Source organism: Antedon bifida, chromosome 5, assembly GCF_963402885.1.
Source record: "Antedon bifida chromosome 5, ecAntBifi1.1, whole genome shotgun sequence".
Lineage (NCBI taxonomy): Eukaryota > Metazoa > Echinodermata > Crinoidea > Comatulida > Antedonidae > Antedon > Antedon bifida.
The window spans coordinates 30,396,977-30,413,075 of NC_136230.1; the positions used below are offsets into that span (position 1 = coordinate 30,396,977).

At 33.8% G+C, this 16,099-nt stretch overlaps 2 protein-coding genes across 4 annotated transcripts in view; one reads left to right on the forward strand and one right to left on the reverse strand.

The window, feature by feature from the left end:
• Window position 1: 1 nt before the first annotated feature.
• On the reverse strand, window positions 2-10,996 carry LOC144843594 (calpain-D-like). 3 transcript variants are annotated; one of them, XM_078700446.1, is made up of 12 exons: window positions 10,921-10,996; window positions 7,524-8,919; window positions 6,996-7,204; window positions 5,825-6,008; window positions 5,389-5,533; window positions 4,854-4,932; window positions 4,429-4,554; window positions 4,164-4,316; window positions 3,694-3,852; window positions 3,228-3,439; window positions 2,688-2,842; window positions 2-2,341 (listed from the first exon to the last, which is right to left on the reverse strand). In XM_078700446.1, the coding sequence occupies exons 2-12, from the start codon at window positions 8,907-8,909 to the stop codon at window positions 1,988-1,990; spliced, it is 3,162 nt and encodes a 1,053-aa protein (XP_078556572.1). In that variant the 5' UTR covers window positions 8,910-8,919; window positions 10,921-10,996; the 3' UTR covers window positions 2-1,987. The 3 variants fall into 3 exon arrangements, with proteins under 3 accessions (XP_078556572.1, XP_078556571.1, XP_078556573.1); XM_078700445.1 differs by lacking the exon at window positions 10,921-10,996 and adding an exon at window positions 10,545-10,907; XM_078700447.1 differs by lacking the exon at window positions 10,921-10,996 and adding an exon at window positions 9,690-9,718.
• A 532-nt stretch (window positions 10,997-11,528) lies between these two features.
• Window positions 11,529-16,099, forward strand: part of LOC144842096 (uncharacterized) — a 28,709-nt gene continuing 24,138 nt past the window's right edge. The window contains exon 1 of the mRNA XM_078698460.1: window positions 11,529-11,823. Within this exon, the coding sequence (XP_078554586.1) occupies window positions 11,749-11,823 (75 nt within the window). The 5' untranslated portion in view covers window positions 11,529-11,748. The remainder of the gene's footprint in view (window positions 11,824-16,099) is intronic.

The following is a 16,099-nucleotide window of genomic DNA, read 5'->3' on the forward strand; positions in this document are numbered from 1 at the left end:
ATAAAGTTCTGTCTACACTATCAAACTTTATGTGACAACAAAATGTGATGTGCCCATATATATGTTTTTGTCACATAACGTTTGATAGTGTAGACAGAGCTTAAGAATAACAAGAAATGCCTAGTAATTGTGTAAATAAACACAATAAACTTGTTTTTGGGCCAAATATAATGATTTGAGTTCTGTTATTTATTATGCATTATCGTTAGAAGATTCACTCATTTGTTCTAGTAATGGGAATCAACAGAGAATAAAATAGTAAGAAATGAGATGCAATAACAACACATTTGCTTGCATTTGATTAGAAAATATATTAAATACAAATATTAAGATCTCACTTAACAACTAAATGAAAACTACTGTACTCTATGAAATATTACACTGTACAAGTTTAAATTTAATTAATCCAGGGGCGGATCCAAGGGCCCATATACTGATAGGACAAATTAAGCTCAGTCCTTCATTTCACCATTTTTAGGACCTTCCCCCACCCCGCTATTTTAAAATCCTGGATCAGCCACTGTAATCTGTTTTGATTTGTTATTTTGGAAGAAAAAGTTTACCTTTATCTTCTGGAAGTGAATGTTCTGGCAAATTATTGAAATTTCATTGTTGATAACTTGCACCTATAAATAACAAACATTTGATTTAATTCAAAAATCTGTTACATAATTGTAATTGTTAAAATAGTGATCAGTATGAACGCATTAAAAACATGTTATTCTTACAAATCCAAATTTCATTTATTAATCTGACCAAAAAAATGTATTATTAAAAAAATATATATACATTTAACAATTGCACAATCACAGCACTTCTTAATTAACAGACTACTAATTACAATGTTGCACATTTATTGTCAATCAGAAAGGAATGTTCACATTTATATCATGATTCAGCAAATTGCAAGTCAAGACACATTAGTTTATATTAGTAAAGTATTACAGTATGATGAATAATAATATATTAATATAATTTAGCTTGATATAATTGTAAATATTCAATTTATACATACAGTATTATCAAGTCCCTAATGATCAGCAATTGCTGGATGGATCACCCTCATTAAATATGGTTAAAAAAAAAAGTTCTCCCTTGACCTCCCTAATATCTATTAGGGTCACTGTGCAGTGACGACACTACATTGAAACAAAAACTACCATCTATTTTGAAATAATTTCATTTGGATCCTAATAATTATTATAGAAGAGAAATTTTTATTTTTGTTGTAAGTACACATTTTAGTACTTTCGATCCATTGGATCAACAGAAAAGAAAAAGTTCTCTTTTAAAATCATATATACTGCAGTAGAATCATTTTGATATGATACCTAATAATAAATACACTAGTAGTAATATATATTTAATACATTTGAGTTCATTTTCCTTGTGAAGATGTTTACCATGATCTTATTATACTATGAAAATAGATACATTGTTTCATGAACATTAGAATACATACATCTTTTGTGAATAGAAAATAAGTTGTATCCTATGAGTTGAAAACAATGATATTCTGAAATTAAGTACCAGAAGTAGACTAAATATATATCATATTAAGTACAGACCAAATATATATCACATTAAGTACTGATAATAAAAATAAATGTTTAAAAATGTAAAATTAGGAAAGCACATGGCTATAAATACCAACCTGGGGTTACTATAGAATATATACAGTAATACCCTGGGTACAAATACTTACAAAGCTTATCCATCTAATAATATGTAGGCATTGTTGCATAAAGAATATCTATTTGAAAGCAACAATTAAGTAAGAAAATAAGCACCATAAATGAGAGGAATGATTATGTAACACAAATAAAACCTATGTTAAAAAATTCACATTAAAATTTTAGCTTAACTACTTAAAAGAGTTAAGAAATGAGATCAGATGAAATATTAAAAAATTCTTGGTTTGTTCAAAATCTACAATAAAAACTATCTCTTAGGTATACATATTTAATACTGTGTATTTTGGCCACGCCTACAAAGGGCGTGGACTGTGAAGTCCAAACACGTCGTACGATATTTCAGGTACATGCTGTACTCGTGGTTCGGCCCAATCCATGAGGTCTTTAGCCGTGGAGAGACGATGAGCTGTTCGATGGACCACAGAGAATCCATCTTCTCCTAGTTGCGTCAACACATTCAGAACTTGTCTGTTTAAAGGTGGTATTCTATCCTTGGTAACCAAATTTCCTCTTGTCGATACTACGTTCATGCTGTCCGTGCAATCGCAGCGGACGTGTAACGACCTGTCGTGGTGGCGATTCTCAGCCACCACAAATAGACCAGCCCAACCATGGTCCAAATAATAGACAGTAACACCTTCGCGTCCCTATAAAAACAATATTTTAAAAATTACGTAATAATGAATAGAATATATAAAATAAGAGTAAGCAGTTCTGATTTGTTTCCGTGATTCAAGTAAAGGTATGACATGCCATGGGTGCCAAAATGTGTTTCTGTTTGTGAAAATTAACATTAAAACTTTTAAAATTACTTGATATGTAATGTCTAACTGTTGAAATAGACATAGATAAACTTTACTCGTCAAAAATTGAATATTTTTGAAAATTGTCTCCTTTGGCAAGATAGGATATAAAATACATGAAATTAAGCCGCATGGCTGATTATTACCTAACCTAAGTAAACTAGTACTCCTTGTGTACAAACCTACTTACCTCATGCCTCTTGCCTTTCTGTACTGCCAGCAGCTGCACTACATCTGCTAGGCATGTCTTTGTAGGCTGAATCTGAGAAGCAACTAGAGGTCTATTGCTGTGTATTGCTAATGTGTAAGAGGGATAAGCTGTTTTCCTAACTGGGCTTCGCATACCTGTTAAAACAAATATAAATAATGTGCATGTGAATAATGGACTAAATTTACAAAATCTTTTGATTATACTAATAGCGAGTATTGTTTCTACTGGAACGTTTAATGATACAAAAAAGGTGTTAAAGTCTATAAATAACAAAGTTAGAAAGTTATTAAATGACATTAAAACAATGATAATCCGTCCCCACAGTGGCGTAATGTAGAGACCTGAGGCCCCTGGTTTAGGAACCCTAAGTGGCTCTTCAATGCTGAAGGCCCCGACATATTTTAATGCCTGTTTTATCCTCTGGGCACTGTGAGGTCCTGAGTTTAGCCAGTGAGCTAACCCACTGCATCCCCACCTTCTCTAGTTAGCATATTCCTCTGAACTACTGTACATACATACCTTGCATGTTAACTCCTGTTGTCCAGTGGTTACACGCCATACAAACCACCACATATGTCCCTTTCTGAAGGACGGTTGAACAACCAACAGATGCTCTGATTTGACGCTTATTGAAGGTCATGACCTTTGACATTCCAGACGTTGTATGACCTGATGTTCGCAGAACGACGATACAGAGGTCAAGTGGATCACGCTCAGCATTACCTTCTCGTCTAAATGTAGATTTAAAAGTTGTTACAAGCTCTGTCTACACTATCAAACTTTATGTGACAAAAAAGGTGATGTGCCCATATATGGACATGTCATATCACTATCATATTTGAGCATTTACCTTGAAGGTAATTTTTTTGTCAAACTAGTTTGAGTGTAGAATGAATATTATAATGTGTTGATTCTATCAATGATTACTTTTAATTACTTTGTATTAATTATGGTTAATAAAAAATTGTGTAATTTGTAATATTACCTCCATTTCTGGTAGAGGGTAAAATCTGCCTGTGTTGGCTCATCTATCGTGAGTATCGTAACTTCCATAGGTCCTCCAGCAAAGTTTGGAAACAAGCTGGATAAGCGAACCTCAGACCAGCCTTTCCGTACCTTGCAGATGTCAACATTATCAAAATACCTAGATCAAGAAATACATCACAGACTCTGGTCAAATTGTACAACTTTACAATTTATAGCATTTTGAACAAAATTGAGTACAATGGATTTTTTCAAAAAATGGCCAGACTGTTCCTTAAATAATAAACATAGATTATAATTACATTTCATATAATCACAAACATATATACATTCACAATTTGAAAGGTAATATTATTATTATTGTTGTTATTTTGATATTTTAATTGTTTTGTAATGCAACATCTGAGAGGATTCGAACCACGAACGGCTACGAAACATTGCAACAAATATTTTCTTTATTAATTGTCTTACATCATCATATCTTCCAAAGATATCCAAAAGATTCCCTCTGCAGCTCCTAGAGGCATCAACTTCTCTCTCGTTTCATCAGTCCAGAGGGGTGACTGATCCGACCAATCACCTTTCCAAGAGTACGAGCCCCAGGGATTGCGGAGTCGGACTAATCTAAAAAAGAGAGACATAAATATCAAGTCATAATGTGGTCCTTGATTAGTATTCCTGCAAGACCATTAGTGGAATTAAAATTTGAGAACACAAATTCAATTCTTGTCATTACCTGTTTCCATTGAGATCTTGGACATCCAATAGCGAGTAAGAATGTCTTGGGCGAAGACCCACTATCTTATATGCTTCTGGATTTATCTTCATGTTGCCACTTCCACAAGAAGCACCCATCAAGAAGCTAAAATAAATAGAAATTTAGAATGTTCTAATACTGTAGGTCTTTCCTCTCAGTTACTTGCTTTAAACATGACCTAAAGCTCTGTCTACACTATCAAACTAGTTTGACAAAAAAAGTGTGCCCAAATATGGTGGTGATATGCCCAAATATGGTAGTAGTATGACATCATCATGTCCATATATGGGCACATCACATTTTTTTGTCACATAAAATTTTACATTAAGCATAGCATACATACTATATTAATTAAATCGAATTTGACCTAGAACTTGAATTACAAAACAAGCATTTATACCTACCCAGCTTCCTTAGAGCTAAGCAACTGTGCCCAAATGAAGTCTTGATCTAACACAGGGTCATCCGGTTTTAAACCACTTGCTAAAAATATTTTAAAAAGCAAGAATTACAGTAAGCAATTGGCTTGGAGTGATAATACAAAGGCACATAGAGTATTGTAGAGTTACATTATGCATGGAAGCAATTGTGTTGGGGAAGAGGTTTCAATTTCAAAGCCGAACGACCTTAAAGCTCATTTTGAGATATTCTAACCAGACTAATTTCAACATAACACCCACAGAAGAAGCCTCTTGGCACATAGAGTATTGTGCATGGAAGCAATTGTGCTGGGGAAGGAGGTTTCAATTTCAAAGCCTAACGACCTTAAAGCTCATTTTAAGATATTCTAACCAGCCTAATTTCAACATAGCACTCACAGAAGTCTCTTGGCAGCTGAAAGTGCTGTTTTTTTATTCACCCATCCTTAAGTTTTTGACACCTAATACTATACACTCCTCTGGCTACTGTACTACTGTACATCCCTGGTTTGGAACTTACAATGTAATTGTATGCTTTCACAGGGAGCTCCAGTCAGCAAGGCTAGGCCTTCTGCACATCTTCCAGCAATGAGATTCTCATAGCAGCTATGCATCTTTGCAAGAGCCTTCTCGATCAATGGAACCCACAGCTGCCTCCTTTTGGCCTAGAAAGCAAGTAGGATTTTTGTCAAATGGGTGAAGGCATGGCATTCATTATAATAGTATCATGGAGGAAATTGTCACCTTACCATTTACACATTGGATAGTCCCATGGGACCTGAGTTTAGAGGGTGGGATTATACTATACCAAGAGTAAAAAGCTGGATTAGACACTATCAAACATTATGTGACAAAATATGGACATGATGATGTCATATCACTAGCATATTTGGGCACATCACACTTTCTTTTTTTGTCCAACTAGTTTGATAGTGTAGACAGAGCTTTAAGCCTACCTGTGAATAGACAAGTCTGCCATACTTATCGCATGGAAGTAGATCATCAATAAGTACAGTTTCCCAGGCACCATCTTTACACAAACGCACCATATACGCCCCTTCGTCGTTGGCGACACGTGTAATCATGATATATTCAACCAGCTTTGGCTTTTCAGCTAGCACCGCTAATGCACTTAGAAACCTACAAAACAAAATAATTTTTGATTTTGAGAATTTTTCTTTAAGAAAAAAAGGTCACTTTGTGTGTATTACTAATTTGTTATTGTATTTTACAAAATTTAGTGAGGGTGCCTGGACTCTGTGGGCCCCCTTGGCCTGCCTGTGATTAAGGTTTTAAAATTGCCTTACTGCCTTATCGCTTTGTAGATAGAACAGTCAAGCTTTTGAATCATTAAAATATTCTACCATTCTGCTCAGTCATAAACATTCATTCTATTTGTATAAGTATTAATTGTTAATAATAATAATATTTATTCGGCAAAGGTTCTTAAAAGTAAGTTTTACATTTCATCTTGCCAGGAGCAAGTAATAGGCATGAGCCCAAACAGAAAACTGCTCTTACTCCATCATGTATCATGTTGTTGATACTATTAATTGATTATAATCATTTCAAATAAGTATGATGATCATTATTGTATAAATAATTTGCTACTTTCATGTTTCACTTTTACAAAGCTTAAAAAGAAAAATGTTTTTCTCATTAACATTGTGTCAACAAAAAGAATATTAGAGCATTCACCTTACACTTGGCAATTTAGGAAATATGTGACATGTTTCTTGTCAACAGATTCATTGTTCCGATATTTTATGTAACAAAACACCGCGGGATATTACTTGACCTCAGGGTCACAAGATTATTAAACTTATCCATGAACTAGAACTATTTATAGTGAATGAAAAAAATTTCTATAGGAAGGAAATTTATTGTTGAAGATTCTGGATAAATACTTCCAGAAAGAGGGACATCAAAGACAGGGAAAAGGGGAATTACAAAAATGATATTTGATATGTATAGATTTTATTTGATGTTGTTTAACAAAGACACCCGCAGAAGTCAAGTGGACTTATTTCCAGTGGTGTTCTTCAGATGATGAATTAGGTAATATATACTTAAGAGACACTACAGTATCTTTTGAAGTTTGAATGTACTGAACAAAACTAAACCTACCAACAATTACCCAGAATGCCTTGAGAAATATCTGAAGGTCTTGGAACCTTGAAAACTGTCCATGGTATCCTTGTTTCATCCTCAGATGTTAGCACCTGATCTGGACGTAGCCACTGTTCACATCGTGCCTTCATTTTGGGTTGATCAGGGTTGAAGTATAAGGACTTAGGTGCTGGTGGAAACTGGTCATCTACAAAATGTTCTTTATTCTATAAAAGATTATAACGCAATAATGAAACTACAGAACTAAGGCTGGATGCAGATCTGGACCACCTCTCGAGTAGGTCCAGGAGCGGCTTTTACGTTTGGGCCGGCTTATGCAGTGAATCATGACCAATGGCTTGAGAGAATGAAGTATGAATCTTCAGGGTCATTGTTTGGAAAGCAAGTGTAAACACGCTGGATCGGGCCCAAACAATTAATTTGGACCTGATCCTGCTCCAGCCCCGGACCAAATCGTATGTGTAAATGGGAACGACTGTACAGTGTAATACAACAAATTTATAGAAAATTAATAAAGGCACTTACAACTTTACAGAAATTCCTGATATGTTCAAACTTTTCTTGAGCGGAGTCTTCATCTAGTTTTCTCTTCGATTCTTGCACAATGCTGTTTTGTCGTCGTAGGCCTAGGGGTTTACTTGCTACCGGGGTTTTTGGTTTTTGCGGTGATTCACACATGAGGCACTTATCATGTTTTGTGCTGACATTCATCCCACACTTGTGACAAAGCCACGTTTCACCTTTAACCTCTGACCTTTGATTATGTCCGCACATACAGCAGACGTTGATAACATTCGGGTTATTATACGTACACTGATGGCAGGCCCATTCATTCGGTCCTGGTGCAAACTTTTTGCTAACTTGCCACGTAGGTTCAGCCGATTGCTGATTCTTGCAAGCCATGCATATATTTGTATCGGTAACGTTTATTAGTGTACATGTATTACAAGTCCATGTTTTCTTTTTAAGTGCGTTACTTCTACCAATTCTTTCCCTGTTTACTTTAAGGTTCCCTTGTCGTCTGGATTCTGGGACAACGTCTTTACCACTTAATTTACCCCTTGGCGCAGCGCACACTGCACAATGAACTATGGTGGCAGCATTCTCGTAAGTGCAAGCTGGACAACACCATTCCTCTTCAATTACCATATCCGCAACACTGCCATTTTCTAATACAGGGACATCAATAATTGTTGGTAAACCATTTCTTGTTTCATCTTGCTTTTTGTAGGTATCATCGGATGTCGTCTGCTTACTTTCCATGGCAGTCTCTCCTGGTGCCTGAGCACTCGTGCTTGCTTGGCTTTCATCTGTATTTTTATGAGGAATAATTACACTGCCTTTCTCGAGATGACAGGTAGCGCATTTACTACTCTCAGATTTATTTAAAAACGTGCAATGTTTACATTGCCATCTGTTTAAATCTATCTCCATTTCCGAGCTAGCATCGCTATCTTCCTCCTCTTTTACCACAACCGGTAATACCGGATTCTTTACCGGTTTAGATTTACCACTTTTTCTGCGAACTCCCAAATTATCCTTTCTTACTTCACCTGGGAACGATAAGGGTTCAACACAAGGCATTGTGGTTACTTTAGGCGCTTCACACATACTACATCTACGAGATGACGGCTCATTTTCCAACGTGCACCTTCTGCAATTCCATCGTTCATTTTCTAAATCCTCTTCGGTAATGTCCATAGTCTCCAATTCGTCATCTGACCCTTGACTTACAGATGGTTTCCGCGTCTGAGAATCTTTCACTTTTTGACACATACTGCATGCAAGGTGATGATGAGGATTTTCGTAGGTGCAATGCCGACAGAACCATGGTGGCATGGTCGAATCTACAGACTTCCTTATGTCATCCATTGATTGGTCTTTGAAGTGTTCTGGTATGACAACATCCATGAACTGATCACTGAAAGCAAAAGCAAAAACAAAACAAAATGCTTTTAATCGTTTATGTTTTCTTCAATTTTCGGTGTCACAAAGTACATGTCTATATATAAATTATACTGTAGTAATTATTCTTGGAAATTCAAAAAGAAATACTCTATGAACAATACTGCATTCATCTCACAACTTTAAAGACCTAGCCTACTGTATATCAGTACTAATACTATCCTTACACTAGTGTCTAGATATTATTCTTGGAACTTCAAGAAGAAATACTCTATGAACAATACTGTATTCATCTCACAACATTTCACAACCTAGCCTATATCAGTACTAATATACTAGAAAACAAATACTACAGTTTCTTCTTCTATTGCATTGCCAGTTAGTTCCTATAATAACATTTTAACTGTAATTTATAATAACCATTTTCAAATGTTAGTATGCTTTACTGACTTTATGTCTGTAAATTCAGGGTTCAAGTATTCAGGGGTGCAGCATACATGGGTGTATGAACACAATATTATATAAAGCCACAGAAGACATTATTTGAGAATTCAACGTTTTAATTTACTTAAAAAATCAATTCCATTAGATCGAAACTGTCAAATTTTGTGTTTTGTCTCTTTAAACTCTGTAGACTCTGTGATAACTTTTAGCTATTTATTTACAAAGCAAATTGCCAATTAAACATTAAATTATCTTCCTGTTCCTTGTAATTTGAAGAATACCTGTTACTTCAGTAAAACAATAAAATTATTGTTTATTAAATTAATCGTAAATTGTACAAACCTGTATCTACCAGACTCACAACTAATAAACTGTTATGCAGTGTTTAGTTGTCCAAATTCAAAAGCACAGACATGTATCACTATTAGTTGTGGTATTGTGAGTCAGAGATATTATAAAGTACAACACCTAAAAACTATTGTACAATACAAACAAGATTGTTGTATCCTGTTTGTGAAACTGCCAAAGGTATTGAATAACAACAGCAGGTAAAGTTTACTAGAATTCAATGACATGGAGTAGGACTGTCGTCAATAAGTTTATCATAAATCTAACATACCAGGTTTATATAGGACTAATGAAATGTTGAGCGTCCATGGTTTGAGTATACCACCAGTCAGTCAGTTTGGCTTTGTGAAAGTTTTGCTATGCTGGTTATGAAAAATTCCTTTTACAAGATTGTACAGTATAATGATTAACAGTAAAATAATTTACATGATTCCAACAGACATATTAAGTCTTGATCAACACAAATTCAACAATCAACAAAGTTTACAAATAATAAGTTTATAATACCCATAATTAGCTATTTTCATCCGTTTATAACTTACAATGTTTCAAACAAACAAAAACATATTTATAGGAAATTCCCGGTGATACACTACGACCCTACACAATATTTTTTGGAAGCGAACCAACTTTTTAATAAAAATATTTTTATGAACTCGTATGAGGGCATCATACGCATCATGAAATGAAATAAATAATCTAGAAATACCAATCCAAAACAAATAAAAAAAAGTCATGCTTCAATGAATTACCAAATAAAAAAAAGTCATGCCTCAATGAATTCCAACAAAGATACAACAAAAAGTTTTAACTGAATAATAGAAAAAAGAATGTGTCTTTTTAGTGTACCTCAGTTCTGAAACCTTCTTTAAAACACTGTCAAACATGGATTCCTCTTCAGGAACATTCTGTTGTTTACGAGATTCCCTACTAATTACATTACTACCTATATCCGCATCACCAGTACTACTACTACTAGTACTACTACCCTCTTTATCCACAGGGTAATTGCTCCTAGCCGGTGGGGGCATTGAGCTCATTTCTTTGCCTTCCTCTGAAGGCGACGAGCTCCTCAGCGTAGAGTCGGCGATGCCCATAACTTTTTAACTTCAAATTGGTCGAAATTCGGGCCTAAACAAGCCTCCATCTGTTGGATACTACATAACGCAACAGCTGCACTATAGACTTTCGAGTATTAATCATGTCAATATTGAAATTAACTTACGTATATTCCGGACATAAGGTTCACTCCCCGAACCATTTAATCGGTTTATTCTTCCACACACTATTTCTCATTGTTTACACCTACAAAATCGATAGTCGATATATCGCTGTTGATAATGAAACGAGACTTCTGATTGGTTGATTCCAATTGTTATAATTTCCCGTAAAATATCGTAGTTAATGATGACTTAAAAATTAAAAGCATGTGTCTATTAAACATTGTCACATAATATGATATATATAAACTATAATGTATGTTGTAATATTTATATTAATTAAATAAAATTGGAAAAAATTGTACACGTGGGTCGCCATCTTTCGCCACTTCCACTCTGGTCCTAAGTACATGCTTACAAAAGAAAACATGGGCCTAATGTTGTGCTTTTATTATTCAATGCATAACCATGTCAAATTATATGGCCCATTGGTCGTTTTTTTTTATTGATTTTGACAAGTTTAATCATTCATGATGTTTTGTTTTGAAAAACACTGATTCGATCCTAGATTTGTTTACCAACAAACAACAACACGGAAGTGGTGTTCCCGGTCTCTGACGACAAGGAGGCTAACGAGGTGAAAACAATCTAGTGTCGTACGCCACCACACCAACCCGTGCTGATTTTATATACTGATTGATACACAACATACGGATGTCTCACCAGCTGAAGGAATTACGCAATAAAACTCTGGATATTTACAGTTAAATCTTCGAAGTGTAACTGTGGGAGACTTATAATGTCTGATTTTATATAGAATTAGTGTATTTACTTGTTCATAACGTTTGTTATTATTTCCTAATAAGTTTAACGTCGGCCTCTCACTCACCATCATGGCTGGCAATGATGGAATCGTTCATCAGGGCTGGTTACGAAAATCACCGCCAGAGAAAAAGATGAAAAGAGACGTAAGTAGCCTCATGATTATTGTACTTTATGGACTATTTGAATGTTGGCAATTGAATGTTATTACTGTTTATACTGTGCTTTATTATCATGTGGGTTCAGTGACCAGTGGTTCGATCACAAGCAACTGTATTTGTTTTTAGTACCTATTTCATACTTGTATTAACTATTATTCTTAATCTTAATAGCTACCTGTATTTATTTTGTCACATTAAATACAGTACAGTATAATAATAGACTACTATTACGTAATATTATGTCATAATTATAACTTGCAATGGGTCATTAAATACACAATTTAAATATGTATAATTTTGATAATAATTCAAAAGGTCTCGTTAGGCCAAAGGAGACATTGTCATGGCAACTGTCAATGAGAAATGGGTGGGTGTTTTGGTGCAAATTAATAATTATTATTATTCAAACTATTATCCATGACACCAATGATGACACGGGTGATGACATCATAAGTCAGGGGGAGGGGAGGGGATAGGTGGGTTGTAACATTAGTCAATCATTTATATCACATAAAAGTATGAAGATATTTGTTAATTAATGATTATTATTTTTAATAATTAGTCTTTAAGTTCTTATGCACTTGTCAATTGTATGACCCACTATTCGACCCCTGGAGGAAAGGTGCGTCATTTGTACCTTATGAATACCATAAGTGCGTCAAAAATATGACTTACCTTTAGGTGACCATTTTGACGCACAGTGACCATTTTGACGCACTGTGACCATGTTGTTTATGGTGGGTGGTAAAGTGACGGACATTGACACACCATTGATGTGACGTACCATCTAGGTTTTTTGATGCACCCCTGTGTCAATAATTATTTGTAAATGACGCACCCATGATGCACCTCTCCCAAGTGGATTATCTTTTGAAATGTATAAAGATTGCTGAAGATGTGATTGTTTTTAGGAATCAAATTGATGTACATCTTATGTGTAGTTGGACAACAATTTAAAACATTAACTTAGCTATTTAGCTTTTTAGAAAGAGGAAAATATGTCCTATCACACTAAAATAGATATCAATTGGCCTATAGGTTCATATGGGTACTCGCTCTAAATAAAGTTGAAATGAATACATTAAACTACCAGTACCTACTTTACTACTAACTAATTTACTAACTAGATCAGTTAGCTTCTTTCTCATACTAAAGCTATAAACCTATACCAGTACTTTTATAATAGTGACTATTATTAGAAAACTGGATTAATCTCCGTATGCATTGATATTTCCCATTTCCAAATGGAACAATGTGTTTTATTATATTATTACTAATTATTTTATTACAAATAATCAACAAACATCTATTATTACCTAAAATATACACAACAACTATAATTCAGAAGCTGTTTTCACTTTCGTCAGATGTACAGTAGTTTTGTGACTTGTTCAGACATTAGATAAAAACCATATTTCTAGAAGGAAACTAAAAATAATATTTCATCCAGGTATTTTTAAATTGTGAAAAAAGAAAGAAATATTGTCAACAATATGAAGGGATTTTCAGGATTTTTTTTACAAATTAAATATCAGTAATAAATTACAATATATAAATCAGGAAATTGCTTGTTTTCTAGTGTGTTGGTGTTTTTTTTTACAAAGAATATTATTAAGACTGTAGCCAGGATTTTTACAAGGGATTTTTTTTCCCACAAAAGGAGAAAAAAATCATCACAAGACAGAGCTTTATACTAAAATAAAACATAGCGCGATTTGGATATCCTCCACAAAAACACGCTATTTTTTTTTTTTTTTAGTATTTAAAGCTCTGTCTACAAACTACTGTAGTTTGACAAAAAAGTGTGATGTGCCCAAATATGGTAGTGATATGCTTAAATATGGTAGTGATATGCTTAAATATGGTAGTGATATGCTTAAATATGGTAGTGATATGACATCATCATGTCCATATGAGCACGTCACATTTTTTGTCACATAAAGTTTGATAGAGTAGACAGAACTTAAAGCTCAGGTACAGGCATGAATTTTAAATATAATATTTGGTTAATTGTACATAATCAAATATTTGTAACAGAAATCAAGACGAAAAAATATGAATTTCCCTTAATATGGTCAAATACAAAATTTGACAAAATTCTTCCATAAAAACCAGGAAGACTTTTTTTCAGTAGTTAGATAGTTAACCTAATGTAATAACATGTTTGGTGACTCCCTAGAAGGTGAAAAAAGATGGTGGATATACGGTGGATAATTTTTGCTATAGCAATTAAATAAAAATCTGAAGTTCAATAAAAATACCAGAAATGTAATATTCAAGTTATATTACCTATATTTAGTCATCTGATAACATTTTTTACCACACCGTTTATTTTTCATAGCTTTTTAAAATGCCTCTCTATTTACAAAATTTGTGTACAAAAGAATAGAGATTTTACTGTGTAATTTGAACTATCCCCCCACTGATAAGAAAGTGCTTATTTTCAACAAGCTCATGTAACAAAAATAAAATCCCAAAAATTATGAAACATAGGGGAAACTATAGATCGATAATTATTGGAATGTATGATCAATAGAAATGTTTTGCCCGCACCTGGCCTTTAAGGCAATTTCTATCATGAAAATATGCAAACATTGAGAACTTGTGCTTTATGACATTATTATGGTAAACAGGTTGAATAAAAGAAATTGTTGATATTAAATATTGTACTTGAACATACAATGAAAGCTCTAATGGTCTGTTTAGTACAGGGATCTCCATGAAGCAGAACAAGCTGGTTTGACCTGTACTGGGTTTTATAGTTTATGACTATGTGGCAGTAATGAGGCTTATATTGTACTTTTGTAGGGTCAATAAACTGGAACTTGTAATGATTACATAATGGCTCACTGAACATAACATTCTATTGTGACATAATGATATCTATTATTATGAAAATTATAACCAGAGTGCAACCAAACAATTCTATTTCATTTATTTCGTCAAGAGAGAAACATAAAAAAACAAAAACCCGTGACGGAGACGGGATTAAACAGAAGCAAACTGAATTTCTGTATAAATTTTCTCCGCCGTTACTGGTGACAAAAAAGACAATTAAGATCATTAGTCATATAAATATAGGAATACGAAGATATCTATCAGAACTTACTGTACCTAAGTTAATAACCATTGAAAACACATCCTAAAAGGACCCCTCAGTGGTGTACAGAAACCCCCTTTGGGGATTTAGAGGGCTATCCCTAGTACCAAATTCAGACACAAATTATATCCTGTATCCAGTTTTAAATATGTAGTAATAAAAAATGATGAAAGGGACATCCCAGATTTACCTTTACTTTTCATAAAACTTTTTGTCTTGCTAACTGTATTGATAATAATACTATACAGTTGTACAATCAAGGTTAACCATTGTTAAATACAATGAATTATTGACTACTGTAGTGTATACCAAGTTCAAGCTACTATGGTATAACTTTTACAAAATAACTTTATATTAATATATAGTGTGTCTTTGTGCTATGTTGAAGGGACTATAATTTTGTCCCTAATTATCAGCGGACAAATAATGTCTGACTGATTCATTGGGCAAGGGTTAATGTACACAGTGTAATCTTCCTAATCTCTTGGTCAATGCATTGAACTTTTATACCAAACAAAAGTAACTTTCAGCTCTTACTAAACCCTCTGGTTTAACTCAGATAACTGTTGCAGTCTTTAACCTACCAAATTCTGACTGGTTATTCAAATAAACAAAGCTATTTTTTTCTTTTCTGCATTTATTATACCTCCATGTATCAGGTACTAGTAACTATCTTGCCAACTTATTATGTTACTACTGAACATTACTTACTGGTATTTGATACTGGTGAAAATTTCAAGCTTCTTCTTGAAAATAAACTGTAAATTAGTAATACTTAATACCATCATATTAGCATCGTAGAGCCTGTTAAATAATCGTTTATTTGAAAATAGATTTTAAAATATAATTTTTATGTCGACCGCATTTCTGCTAAATTTGTGCTCCCAAAAACACATTACCCAAAATGCATTGCACTGGCGGACAAACAGATGTTACAGTAGTTGACTCAAGGTCAGTTATATTGCATTGATGCAGCTAAAAATTGCACAGTGATGATAACTAATAATTATGAATAAATAACTACGACATATATTTTCAACTTCAAGAAAACCATTCCTTCCATCTATGCTGGCGATAATCAAATGTTACAATTTTATCGGAATTTTTAATTGTTTTTTGTCATTAAAAAAACAGAAGCAGCTAAAAAATAGGGGGTTGACA

Excerpts from the sequence above, each read along its gene's own strand:
- LOC144843594 (XM_078700445.1), bottom strand. The coding sequence starts at position 10,792 with ATGGGCATCGCCGACTCTACGCTGAGGAGCTCGTCGCCTTCAGAGGAA. Across the intron at positions 6,009-6,995 it reads GGCATTCTGGGTAATTGTTG|GTTTCTAAGTGCATTAGCGG; the intron begins GTAGGTTTAGTT and ends TTTGTTTTGTAG. Across the intron at positions 4,555-4,853 it reads CTTAGCTCTAAGGAAGCTGG|CTTCTTGATGGGTGCTTCTT; the intron begins GTAGGTATAAAT and ends TATTTATTTTAG.